The sequence below is a fragment of the Danio rerio genome, chromosome 1 (genome assembly GCF_052040795.2).
Source record: "Danio rerio strain M-AB ecotype USA chromosome 1, GRCz13ab, whole genome shotgun sequence".
NCBI classification, from domain to species: Eukaryota; Metazoa; Chordata; class Actinopteri; order Cypriniformes; family Danionidae; genus Danio; species Danio rerio.
Genome location: NC_141021.1, coordinates 53,015,001 through 53,027,902, shown reverse-complemented (window position 1 = coordinate 53,027,902; position 12,902 = coordinate 53,015,001). Strand labels below are relative to the sequence as shown.

At 35.6% G+C, this 12,902-nt stretch overlaps 2 protein-coding genes and 1 long non-coding RNA gene across 5 annotated transcripts in view; 2 read left to right on the top strand and 1 right to left on the bottom strand.

Annotated features, from left to right (window-relative positions):
• The first annotated feature begins 3,849 nt into the window (after window positions 1-3,849).
• On the top strand, window positions 3,850-9,610 carry LOC101885315 (uncharacterized). 2 transcript variants are annotated; one of them, XM_087237732.1, is made up of 3 exons: window positions 3,850-4,865; window positions 7,037-7,069; window positions 7,179-9,610. In XM_087237732.1, the coding sequence occupies exons 1-3, from the start codon at window positions 4,772-4,774 to the stop codon at window positions 7,718-7,720; spliced, it is 669 nt and encodes a 222-aa protein (XP_087093858.1). In that variant the 5' UTR covers window positions 3,850-4,771; the 3' UTR covers window positions 7,721-9,610. The 2 variants fall into 2 exon arrangements, with proteins under 2 accessions (XP_087093858.1, XP_087093856.1); XM_087237730.1 differs by having other exon boundaries at window positions 4,688-4,865; window positions 7,146-9,610.
• Window positions 7,109-10,518, bottom strand: LOC147837514 (uncharacterized). The gene is made up of 3 exons (XR_015477003.1): window positions 10,366-10,518; window positions 7,865-7,918; window positions 7,109-7,725 (listed from the first exon to the last, which is right to left on the bottom strand). It is a non-coding gene; the product is annotated as an uncharacterized LOC147837514 (long non-coding RNA).
• Window positions 10,519-10,602: 84 nt separating this feature from the next.
• papss1 (3'-phosphoadenosine 5'-phosphosulfate synthase 1) overlaps window positions 10,603-12,902 on the top strand; it is a 42,556-nt gene continuing 40,256 nt past the window's right edge. Inside the window, exons 1-2 of one of the 2 annotated variants that reach the window (NM_001128699.2) lie at window positions 10,603-10,842; window positions 11,995-12,109. In NM_001128699.2, the coding sequence (NP_001122171.1) occupies window positions 10,783-10,842; window positions 11,995-12,109 (175 nt within the window). In that variant the 5' untranslated portion in view covers window positions 10,603-10,782. The remainder of the gene's footprint in view (window positions 10,843-11,994; window positions 12,110-12,902) is intronic. The other variant, XM_087235922.1, reaches the window with a different exon arrangement.

Here is a 12,902-nt window from a genome sequence, read left to right as displayed (position 1 = left end):
AAAATTATCCTAAAATTGTGACTCTAAACTTATATTTAGAACTACTTGCATTCACAACACTCGCTTTAACGCTGTTTGTGACTGTTGCTACCAGGCAACTAGATCTCGCCCCTTTTCCTTGATTGGATGAGACTAGTGAGTGACCGTTCGATGAGCCAATCAAAATATAAAGTCAAAATTCTGTTCCACCACTTAATCTTATAAAGTAAATCGGTTAATTACCACAATAGTTCATTTGTATATAAGGAATAAAACAATTCCGTACATAATAAAGCATAATTAAAGCGTAAGAGGAAATCCTGCCTGTGTATTATCTTTTAACTGTCAATACTCTAAAAATGTTGAGTAATTTATTTAACCCAATGGTTGAGTTAAAAACATTTGGTTATTTGTTGGGTTATTTTTAACCTTTATTGGGCTATTTATTTATAACTTAACCAGTTGGGTTTGTTTGGTGCTTTGTTTGGGTAATTGTAACCATTATTGGGTTATTTATGTAATAACCAGTTGGGTTAAAAATTTAGAATTTCAAAGGTCAACTGATTTAACTAACACAGAACAGCTGTATTAATATAGTTGCGTAATGTTGTTTTTGTGGTTGTTGCTAGATCGGATATGGTTGCAACTGGAAGTTACTGAGAATTATTTATGTTATTTATTAAATTTCCCATTTATTGTATTTTATTAAGCCCAACCGGCACAGTAACGTAAGAACAGTAGTTACCGAGTGTTATTTATGCTATATTAAATTACCCAGTAAATTGTATTTTTTAACACCTACCCCCACCTCAACCCTAAACCCAACCATCACAGTAACGTAAAAAATTAACTATTGTTATACATGGAATTTAAACATGCTGCTATATTGATATGCATATCGCACTTCTGGCCAGCCGTGGATTCGATCTAGACTTTACCGTTTAAAGGTCCTGTGAAGTGCGTTGAAATGTGCATTTTGAATTAAATTTTTACTGTAACGGAAACAAGAAGTCAGGGCGGGACATATAGTAGCTACATATAGTAGTTTACACGTAAATCAAAATATTGAAATCGCCTGAAAAAATATAACCAAAAACTAAACGCAGAATAATAAACAACAAGGTCACATACCAAAAGATAATGAGTGTGTATTAAAAATGAAAACGCATTAAGACAAAATTATTCTAAAAGATGCAATGCGAGTTTCATTTAAATCACGGGCGGATTTCAGTGTCATCATTGGTCCACTAGTCGAGATTGACAGTTGCTCCTCCAGCAGAAGGGGAATTGAAATATGAGCGATAAGATTTTGTCTAAACACATTTTCATTTTTAATTGATATCTTTTTTTACGCGACCCCTTTGTTTATTTTGTCAATATTTTGATTTACAAAATACAAAAAAATAAATAAATACAATGTCCTTAAAAATGGTACTGTAGTTGATGTACATATCGCACTTCTGGCTGGTGGCATATCCAATCTATACTTTACCTGTTTTTTTGACATTGTTACGTTTATTTAAGCTCTAACGCAATAATATTGTTTTTTTTTTCATATCAAATAACCTCTCCAGGTAGTGTTTATTTCATGAGCACTTTTATTATTAATGATACAAACGCTCAATTCATAGCCAATCTATATTAAATCATGTCTACAGTTTTTGCTTTTTAGAAGCTTTTAAATGTGGTTTAAATGTACACTGAAAAAAGTGTTGCATGCAGAACTGTTGCAAACAATTTATTTGTGTTGAATTTAAACAATCAAATTTAATTTAATATTGTTCAACTTAATTTGTTTGTTTAAAATCAGCCCAAATAAATTGTTTACAACCACTTAACATAAAAAAAAATGAGTAAGTCCAGGGAATCATCTTTGAATAATTTTTTTTTCAGTGTATTGTACATTGTGGACACTAAGTGAAGCCTGCTGCAGCTGCTGGACAGTCACACAGCACAGAACTCCATATTCTGCTCCATCAACACATGATTTTCTGCTTGCACGGTTGCTAACTTTCTGTACTTTGTTCTGTTTCTTCATTGTTTGTGATTCTTGATTTATTTTAACAAAAGTGTCTGAAACTTTAAATGTAATGCAAACATAGCATTTTCAATATTTCTGAATACTGTATGTTATTTATTAACATACCCAAAATTATGACATTAGTAGTACTAGTAATAGTATAGTAATAACATTCAGTCAAAATAACCCAATGCATTGGGTTAAAATAACCCTGGGAAGTTGGGAAGGTGCTATAATAACCTATAGTTGGGTTATATGTTGGGGTATTTTTAACCCATCTATTTTAACTGAGTATATTCTTCTATTTAATCGGAGTATTTTCCGCATATTTGTCAAATTTGCTGGAATAATATGGAAAATGTGATGCTTTGAAGAGAAACCAATTGATAGCTTTCATCTTCATTAGCCATGTACAGTATGTTTTTGTTGAACCCATAATATATTTATTATAAACTACAGAAAATTCCACCAATCAGAGAGACAAGGCAAGCGAAGGAGCTCCACCTACTCTAATGAAATACTTAAATATTCATTAATTTTCCTTCAGCTTAGTCCCTTTTTTATCAGTGGTTGCCACAGTGGAATGAACCACCAACTTATCCAGCATATGCTTTACGCCAATGGTTCTCAAAGTGGGGGTCGGGACCCCCCGAGGGGTCGCGGGACAATGAAGGGGGGTCGCCTGGTGGTTTCCAAAAATCTATTTATTTTTATTAAACCATAAGAATTACCATATTTTATCCATAACCTTCTGAAGAGAAAAAAATAGTCATTTATACCATATATAGTTACTATAGTAGCTTATAGTTACTACTTGGATTGCAACCCCTGGGGTAATTGCATTGTATTAAAGACACAGCAATAGCGTCAGATGCAGCAGATTTCATAACACCTGGTTAAACTTTGTGGCCCATTTAAAGCTCTCATACATAAAAAAATTAAAAGAAGAATAGACTTGGGTCCATTGGTGTGTGTGTGCCATTGCATGCAAGGTTTCTGTATTTATAACCACCTCAGAGGATATTGGGGGTCACGAGTCACTGGCATTGTCAATTTGGGGGTCGCGGCCTGAAAAGTTTGGGAACCCCTGCTTTACGCAGCGGATGCCCTTCCAGCTGCAACCCAGCACTGGAAAACACCCATACTCTCATTCACACACATACATAACGGACAGTTTAGCTTACCCAATTCACCTATAGCGCATGTCTTTGGACTGTAGGGGAAACAGGAGCACCTAGAGGAAGCCCACACGAACACGAGGAGAACATGCAAACTCCACACAGAACTGCCAACTGAGGCTCGACCTTTTTGCTGTGAGGCGACAGCGCTACCCACTGCACCACTGCGCCGCCCTTATTCATTTTTCTAAAGTAAATATATTGAAATAAATGTACTGTTTCTGTAACCTACAACTTTAAATGAATAACACTTCTCCAACATTTTCAAATTTTATTTGCGATGATTCGTGGGATTGTAGTTCTCAGTAACGTTTTCATATACTTGTTTGCTTCAAATCAAAGTTTGTCATTTTGTGACTCGCATTGTGGCTGGTTGGTTTAACCAAAACACTTAAAATCCAGTTTGAAAATCTAAATAAATTGGGAAGATGTGAGACAATTGGTAAAGTGAACAAGCACTAATGCAGTCTAGTAGTAAAATACGTGTTTACCTCTAACAAATAGACATAAAAGCATACACGAAGCATATCATTTCCTCAATTCTGGGGCAAGACTCAATCAGACATTCAATACGCAATGAAGTTGATTGTTTTTCTGGTGTCTGAAATAGCAGGGCAAGGCTATGTTTTGCCATGAGGCAGTCGTCAATGAGTCATTTGCAGCCTCAGACAAGTTGAAAGACATCTCACACGCTGATAATGATCATAGAGGGTTTGAAGTACATGTCTTTCGTCTGAATCAACATTTTCTTCAGCATCATTAGCATGATCAAATGTCACACTTTCGCCTGAGTATCTAAACTGGAATTATATTTTAGCAAACAGATTGATCATTTACTGTAAACTGAACCCATTATTAATGTATAATAATGCCAAATACCATCGGGAATGGTTGAGTCTGGTACGAATTGTTGTTTATTCATTCATTCATTCCTTTTCCTTCGGCTTAGTCTCTTATAAATCAGAGGTCGCCACATCAGAATGAACCACCAATCATCTAGCATATGTTTTACACAGTTGAAGCTCTTTCAACTGCAACCCAGTACTGGGAAACACCCAAACACTCACATTCACACACATGCACTACAGCCAAATTAGCTTATTGAGTTCACCTATATCACATGCGTTTGGACTGTGGGGGAAACCGGAGCACCCGGAGGAAACCCACGCGAACATGGGGAGAACGTGCAAACTCTACACTATCCACAGCGCCACCGTGCTGGCCCAGTTCAGTGTTGTAATATTGTGGACAAACTAATTAGCGCAAAAAAAATAAAATAATTAAATAAGATAATGAAAATGCATATGCAACCTCTGTGTACATAGCTGTGGTGACCATATTTCATGACCAGGATGATTAAAAATCCAAAGTAAGCCTCAATTGTTTTTATTATATGAAATATTCTCCAGATCCAGGTTTGTTTGACTTTCTCACAATACCTGTCAGAACAGCGAATGCTGCGGCCACATATAAAAAATATTCAGACATAATTAAAAAGTGTCTAATGCAGTCATTTAGTCAATGCCTAGAGCGATTTCACAATTTGTGGCGCTCCACAAGTCCTGGATTAAAGCAAATATAAAGGGGTGTTAACATGATCTCTGCTTCATTTGCAGCCATGGATGTTAACATTGCTCTCGGACTGCTTGCTGCATTGGTTTTCACCTTACAGACATATAACTCAGAAGGTACGTTTGTCAAAGGCGTCGTTTTTTGAGTTTGCATAGTTATAGTTTAAAATGTTGTCTGGGTTAATTTCAGTACAAAAACCATGATCTGTCAGTACTTCCTTTGTTATTGTGTGCATTTATTTCAATGCAGTTGAAAGCAAATTGTTCTGTGATTCTGTGAAGTTGATTTTTTTCCCCAAAAAAATTCCCATGTGTCGTTTAGCAGAGAGTAGATTTTTTTTTCTCAAATAAATAAATAATAAAATAAAAAAAGTAGTTTCTAATATTTCCAATAACTAGTTTCTTTTGTCTTTGGATGTTGACGATACATATTTGTAGACTATTTTGTAAGGAGGCTAATAATACTGACCTTAAAATAGTTTTTAAAAACTAAAAACTGCTTTTAAACCAGCTGAACTAAAGGAAATAACCTTCAAGAAAGAAGAAAATATGAAAAAAAAAATGTTGTGCTTCGTTGAACATCTCTTGGGAAATATTACAGAAAAAAATCCATCTCATAATTTTCCCTTCAACTGTGTAATTTATTATATATTGTTTAACACTGTACAAATGTTTACCTTAAATTCACAGTAAATTACTGGCTAAACTACTAAATTACAGCTAATTGCTGTAAGGTTGTTCACAGTTATTTACTGTGACTTTGGTGCATTGAATTACTGTGAAATTACAGCCATACGGTGTTACTGCACAGAAGATAGTAAAGTCCATTAGGATGCTTTCACAGTATTATTCTGTAGAATTAACTATATTTTACTGTGAAGCAGGCGTGTATTCAAGTGATCCTGTGCTATTCATTCTGACATTTACCCTGACTTTGAAATCATTTTGGGTGTTTAACAGTGTTTGGTTTTATGAATCAATTACTTTTGTTTTTAGCTAAGCACAAAATTATGTTTATTAAAACGTATTTATTATTTCCATGTTAACATTATAAAGCCAAATAAAAGAGCAGTGCACCCAAAAATGAAAAAAAATTACTATGATATTCATGTAATTTCAAAACAGGAGGATTTTCTTTCAAGTTATTTTTAAAGATGCAACCAAATTGTTTTTGGAGCTGCAACAACATTCTGTCATTTCTAGATATCTAAAAAGTGCCAACACTAGCATAAACGTTCATTTGTATTAATGTATATGTTGAATGAAATTAAGAGATTGAATGCCTTTAAATAACATGCAAAAAATATAGCTCATTTTACAGTAGTTTGCTGTAATCATGCAACCTGCCTTAATTTCACAATAAAATTAGTTAAATACTGTAAAGTGATACTAATGTAATTTACTGTGAAAAATCTGGACTTTTTTAGTGTACTAACAATGTTAATAAAAGTCACTTATTTAAACTTTAGACAAAAAAGATCAAGGTCCCAAGATGCAACTTAAAAGTGTAAATAAACTGAAAACACTTGTAAATAATTCATTTCATTTTCTTATCGGCTTAGTCCCTTTATTAACCCGAGGTTGCCGCAGCGGAATGAACCACCAACTTATCCAGCGCATTTTTACGCAGCGGCTGCCTTTCCAGCCACAACCCATCCCTGGGAAACATCCACACACACACATACACACACTACGGACAACTTAGCCTTCCTAATTCACCTGTACCGCATGTCTTTGGACTGTGGGGGAAATCGGAGCACGCGGACGAAACCCATGCGGACATGCAAACTCCACACAGAAATGCCAACTGAGCCGAGGTTCGAACCAGCAACACAGCGCCCTTCTTGCTGTGAGGCGACAGCACTACCTACTGCTTCACCCCCACTTGTGAATGAGTTCATTAAAAGTTTTATACACATTCACAATTCTATTAGTTAATTTATTACTTAACCAATGGGCCTTGCTTTGATAACTTAATGCTTAATTTTATAGCAAGTCTACAATTTTGCGCTAAACGTAGATGCCAAAGTTGTAAATAAATACACTCAGAGAAATGTTTTTTACTGCTTGTTCAAACTACTTATTTAAAATAAGCAGAAACAACACAATTCTTGATATTTTTTTGGGCAACTTAATTGTTTTATGCTCAATCAACTTAAATGCATTACGTTAACTTAATCGATTTGTATTGGGATGACATAAATTAATTTTGTTGAACCCTGAATTTTTTGAAAGTACTTTGCAATATTATATTCTAAAGTCTTTTGTATTAATTTTTGTTTTTTCAGGCAGAAATATTAAGTGCCGTCAAGGTCAACACAGTAAGTACATTCTAAAATGTCATGCTAAATACTCTCATTATAATACATAAAAAATTTTATAAAAGTCCTACATCAGGCATGTCCTCAAGGTTTGTCTTCCTGGATTCAGATCTTCAGAAGCGTTCGGGTGAAGATGTTGTGATTCTGGAAGGTTATGAAGTGACTCCGCAGGATCAGGAGCGAGGTGTTGGGTGTGAGGAGCATGAAACCGCCGGTCTTTTCCCAACTCCTCCTTCTGAAGCAATCAGAGGCAATCAAGTACCACAAATGCCAGCCCCAACCTCTAAAATACCACCCAAAAAGCAGTTGTGTTGGATGTACTACGGTACGCCTGTGAGGCTGTATTTACCAATGAGGAATCTGCCCAATTCTCAAGGCAATAATAAACCGTATACGGGAGGAATGAGTGGAAACACTCAGGCGAGGGTGGTGTGTGGAAAACCTATGGGGAACTTCCCTAAGAATTACAGCAATGGCCAAGGAAAGCAAAATAATAATGGAGCAGGGGCAATCAAACCTGTAGTCGTCAGGCCTGGGATGGCTTTTCAGGTCCCTGGTGGTAAAAGTACCAATTTTTACAACATATTCAGAAATTATCAAAGATTGAAGGCCGCTGAGAGGCCCAGTTCAATTTCTTCTCGCTGTACTTAAAGGTCCTGTAAGATTAAAATAAGGATCTCTATTAGCTGGTGTGCTCAAAAACAGTGACAAAATTCGCATTTAAAAGATATTAACATCCAATGCTTGGAATTCGTAACTTTCGCCTATATAAATGAACAATTTTTTTGACATCACCTCATACTTTGGTTTCTCATCCAATCTTCTGACATGCTTTCAAGTATTTCCCGCCTAAAGTATTGCAATGGCAGATAGAAAAATAATTAGTGTAAATCAAAATATTGACATTGCGTGTAAAATTATAATGTCAAATTATAAAGTAAAAAACTAAATGCGGAATAATAAACAAAGAAGTTGCATGCCAAAAGCTAATCAAAAATGCGTTTAGATAAAATAAATTTTTCCCGCTCACATTTGAACTCCCCATTTGTCTGATTGGCTGGAGGAGCAACTGTCAATCTCAACTAGTGGACCAATGATGACGCTAAAGCCCGCCCGTGATTTAAATGAAACTCGGATTGCGAATAAGAAGACCGTAAGCACATTAAACAGTCAAATATAAGCGGAAAAACTGATTTTGTTCTATCACGTTTTCATTTTTGATTCACCCTTATTATCTATTGGTACATGATCTTGTTTATCGTTCTGAGTTTAGTTTTCGCTTTTTTGCTTGTTGCACAGTTTTTTTTTAGATGTTAGTTATCAGCATGTTAGTCATAAAGATATATAAGCTGATGTGCTCCAAAACAGTCACTAAATTTGCATTTAGAGGATATAAACATCCATTGCTTGGAATTTGTCACTTTCGTCTAAATAAATTAACAATTTTTTGACATCACCTCATACTTTAGTTTCTCATCCAATCCTCTGACCAATAAGATGCTCTCTAGTATCCGAGATGCTTCGCTCTCTATGGGATCGCGGTTAGAAAAATAATGCGCTTAAATTAAAATATTGACGTCGCACATAAAATTATAATGCGTGAAAGGGAATCTAAATGCAGTATAATAAACAACATGGTCGCATACCAAAACTTATCAAACAAAAATGAAAACCCGTTTAGACAAAATAAATTTTTTCGCTCATATTTGAACTCCCCCTTCGTCTGATTGGCTGGAGGAGCAACTGTCAATCTCAACTAGTGGACCAATGATGACACTGAAAACCGCCTGTGATTTAAATGAAACACTCATTGCATCTTTTCGAAATGCAAGCGCAGAATGTGGGAGCAAGTGCAAATGAGAAGACCGTAAGCAAACAAAACATTCAAATATGAGCAGAAAAACCGATATTGTCCAAACGCTTTTTCATTTTTTGATTCATGCTTATTATCTTTTGGGTACGTGACCATGTTGTTTATTATTTTGAGTTTAGTTTTTGGTTTTACGCGTTATAATTTCACACATGATGTCACTATTTAGTTTATGCGCATTATTTTTCTAACCACGACCGCAATACTTTAGGCGGGATTTTGAATCCATCATTTGCTTTTCATTTGATGCGCTTGAGCTCAACTACTCTCACTGGCAGAGCTGTGATAAAAATAAAACATTATTAGCTGTTTTTAATAAAGGGGAGGAGCTACAATATGTCCCGCCCTGACTCTATGTTTACGTTATGTCAAAATTTTTATTCAATTGATGCAAATTTCAAAGCAACTTCATGGGATCTTTAAAGATGCAGATAACATATATGTGTTTATAGAAAATTGCTTTCTTATTTCATGTTTAGCATTGAAACTTTTAAAGTTATGCTATCTGTCCTGTGCTATATTGCCATTATAGTGGGTATAGTGGGTAAGTAAACTTATCATTCTGTTTAATGTTTTAATGGTTTATTATTTTATTGCAGTATTTCTTTAATAAAAATGTACAACGCAACGGCATGTGCCATGAAATTGAAATAAAATTATTTTAGGAGTCAGTTTCTACTGTTTTTCATTCATATATATATATATATATATATATATATATATATATATATATATATATATATATATATATATATATATAATTATTTCAGTTTTATGTACATTACCATAAAACTGTACTTATAATATCATATAATATAATAGGGCGATGTGGTGGCTCAGCGGTTAGCACTGTCGCCTCACAGAAAGATGGTCACTAGTTCGAGCCCCGGCTTGGTCAGTTGGCATTTCTATGTGGAGTTTGCATGTTCTCCCCGTGTTGGCGTGGGTTTCCTACGGATGCTCCAGTTTCTAAAAACAGTGAAAACAGACAAACTGTCAATCAAACACAATAAAATATGTACTAAAATGTACAATACAAGTTCATGAATTTTCGGTTTAGTCCCTTAATAATCTGGGGTCGCCACAGCGCAATGAACTGCCAACTTATCCGGCATATGTTTTACGCATCGGATGCCCTTCCAGCCGCAATTCTTTACTGGGAAACAACCATACACACTCATACACTACAGACATTTAAGCTAACCCAATTCAACTGTACCGCATGTCTTCGGACTATGGGGGAAACCGGAGCACCCGGAGGAAACTCACGCGAACGCCAACTGACCCAGCCGGGGCTCGAACCAGCGTTCTTCTCGCTGTGAGGTCATTGTGCTACCCATTGCGCCCCGTGCTGCCACAATAAAAGTAATAAAAGATAGTGAGTGTGTGCGAGTGTGTGTTAATACAATAAACAATTTGGTCTTACATGTGTCACCAGTCTTCTAACTCTTATCCCTTTACCGTTTTCCTTTAATGACTTTACCGTCATTTACTGGGTCAATGGGGAATATATATATAAACCTGAACCTGATTGGCCACGCTATTTTCCCTACTTGTTTGCTTTGGTTGCCACGGCTATGTGAACGACATCTCAATTGTCCAATTAGAATCAACCTTAAAGCTCCTCTGACCAATGCGAATGTCTTACGCGGAGACTGCACGCATCAGAGGTGGGACTTGTCCGGGCCTCCATCACTTCCTGTGCCGCAGCCCGAAAAACCTCTTCGCTTCCTCCTGGAGTAACACACACAGTGGACCCGGTGTTTTATTGAAACAACTCCTGCGAATATTTATATATATATATCGCACTATTTATTTGTTTATCCGTTAATTGTAGCGCAGAATGGAGACATCTGGGAACTCGAGTAAGAAGCAGAAACTGAGCAACGCGCCTGAGAGCTGGGTGAGTAACGGAATATATGAGGGACAATTTGCTTTACAAATATAACGTTGATTCAGATAACTCACAGTAATACAAATCGTAATGTGAATATATTGTTTACTGTGCTAAATCTGACCCACAACGTTTTAAATAATAATATAAAAAGTTTGAATGAATATATATATATATATATATCCGCCACAGCGGAATGAACCACCAACTTATCCAGCTTGTTTTTACGCAGCGGATGCCCTTCCAGCCGCAACCCATCTCTGGGAAATATTAGTATATTGTTAATTATAAATAATGTGTTCTTAGCACTTATCTCTGTCTAAAAACCTAGTGAGATCTCTTTTTTAGACAGATTTTTTACTAGCTTGTACTGTGATGCGTATGGGATATGTCATGTAAAAACATTGTACATATTTTAGAAATAATATTGTACAAGTAATTTAATAAACACAAAAATTAAACTGTCATAAGAAAAAAATAAATAAAAAAAGAATGAAAAATAAAATATGACCTAAACCCACTTTAAAAGGGACATACTGTCTCTTTTTTTTACAAAATAAAATAGGTTTCTGATGTCCCTAGAGTGTGTATGTAAAGTTTCAGCTCAAAAATATTTAACACTTAATTGTGTCATTTTAACGACTGTTGCTTTAAATGCAAATGAAATTGTGCTCTTTTTAAAAGAGGGCGGAGCTACAAATGCCTGTGTGTCAGCATTGTGGCAGATTTAAAAACAAGACTAACTTCCTATTCTAATGAGGGTGAGATTATCGCTAATGGCGGGGCTTTCTCCCTCTGATGACACGTATAAATGAAGGATGTCAATCAAAGTGTTATTGCAGACTGTTTTTATAAGGTGTGATTATAAAAAAAAACTAGTCATTTTTTTACCATTAGAAGCTATTATATTCACAGACTATTGCCACAAAACTGTGTTTAAACCCCTCATAAATGGGAATAATAAAGCATCAGTCAAAACGTATCTTTTCTCTTCTGCGTACCCTTAGTTCTTTAGGTGCAATTTTTTTTTATTTGTATTTTTTTTTTATATTTCCTTTTAACTTATTGGATAAAATACTGGTTTCCCAATAATTTTTGTCTTTGACCCAAATATTCTGCCTTCAACTAAGTAAATTGATGCGTTTGCTTCAATTTCTGCAGGGGATGCAAAGAGCCACCAATGTGACGTATCAAGCCCATCATGTGAGCAGAAACAAGCGTGGCCAGGTCGTTGGCACTAGAGGTGGATTTCGAGGATGCACCGTGTGGCTTACAGGTGCTGTAATAACATTATTCTGAAAAATGAATGTAACATGATGTGGGGCTGATTAATATATCGTTTGAGAATCGATATCGCAACGTGTGTGTCTGTAATTGTCACATGGCAAGAATAGATTGTAAATGAAATATTGGAAGATAATGTTATGATTATTATTCATTCATTCATTTATTAATTTCCCTCCGGCTTAGTCCCTTATTTTTTAGGGGTCGCCACAGCAGTTTTTACAGTCATATGTTTTACACAGTAGATGCCTTTCCAGCTGCAATCCAGTACTGGGAAACACCCATAAACACTCATTCACAGACACACTTGTACACTACAGCCAATTTAGTTTATTCAGTTTACTTATAGTTCATGTCTTTAGACTGTGGGGGAAACCGGTGCACCCGGAGAAAACCCACGCGAACATGGGAGAACAAGCAAAGACCACACAGAAATGCCAACTGGCCCAGCCGGGACTCAAACCAGTGACCTTTTTGCTGTGAGGTTACAGTGCTAAAGACTGAGCCACAGAGCCGCCCGATGATTATTATTATTATTATATTTTATTATTTTTAATACATTGATAACCTTGTTATTTTATTGTTCAATTGATGTACTTGAATGCTGTTAGACACCCCATACAACCATAAAGCACGGTTTATTTATTTATTTTTGCTTCGCAATATATTATATTTTATGCAGATGCACCGCATAGAAACAGACTTGATCATCTCTGTCGATTTAACCGAATGAAAACTTTTCAAATAGAGCTATTCAAATCGTCTAATGAAATTGTATTCATATC

Coding starts and splice junctions, on each gene's coding strand:
- LOC101885315 (XM_087237730.1), top strand. CDS start 4,772: ATGATCTCTGCTTCATTTGCAGCCATGGATGTTAACATTGCTCTCGGA. Junction 4,866..7,036: donor ACAGACATATAACTCAGAAG/GTACGTTTGTCA, acceptor TTGTTTTTTCAG/GCAGAAATATTAAGTGCCGT. Junction 7,070..7,145: donor GTGCCGTCAAGGTCAACACA/GTAAGTACATTC, acceptor GTCCTACATCAG/GCATGTCCTCAAGGTTTGTC.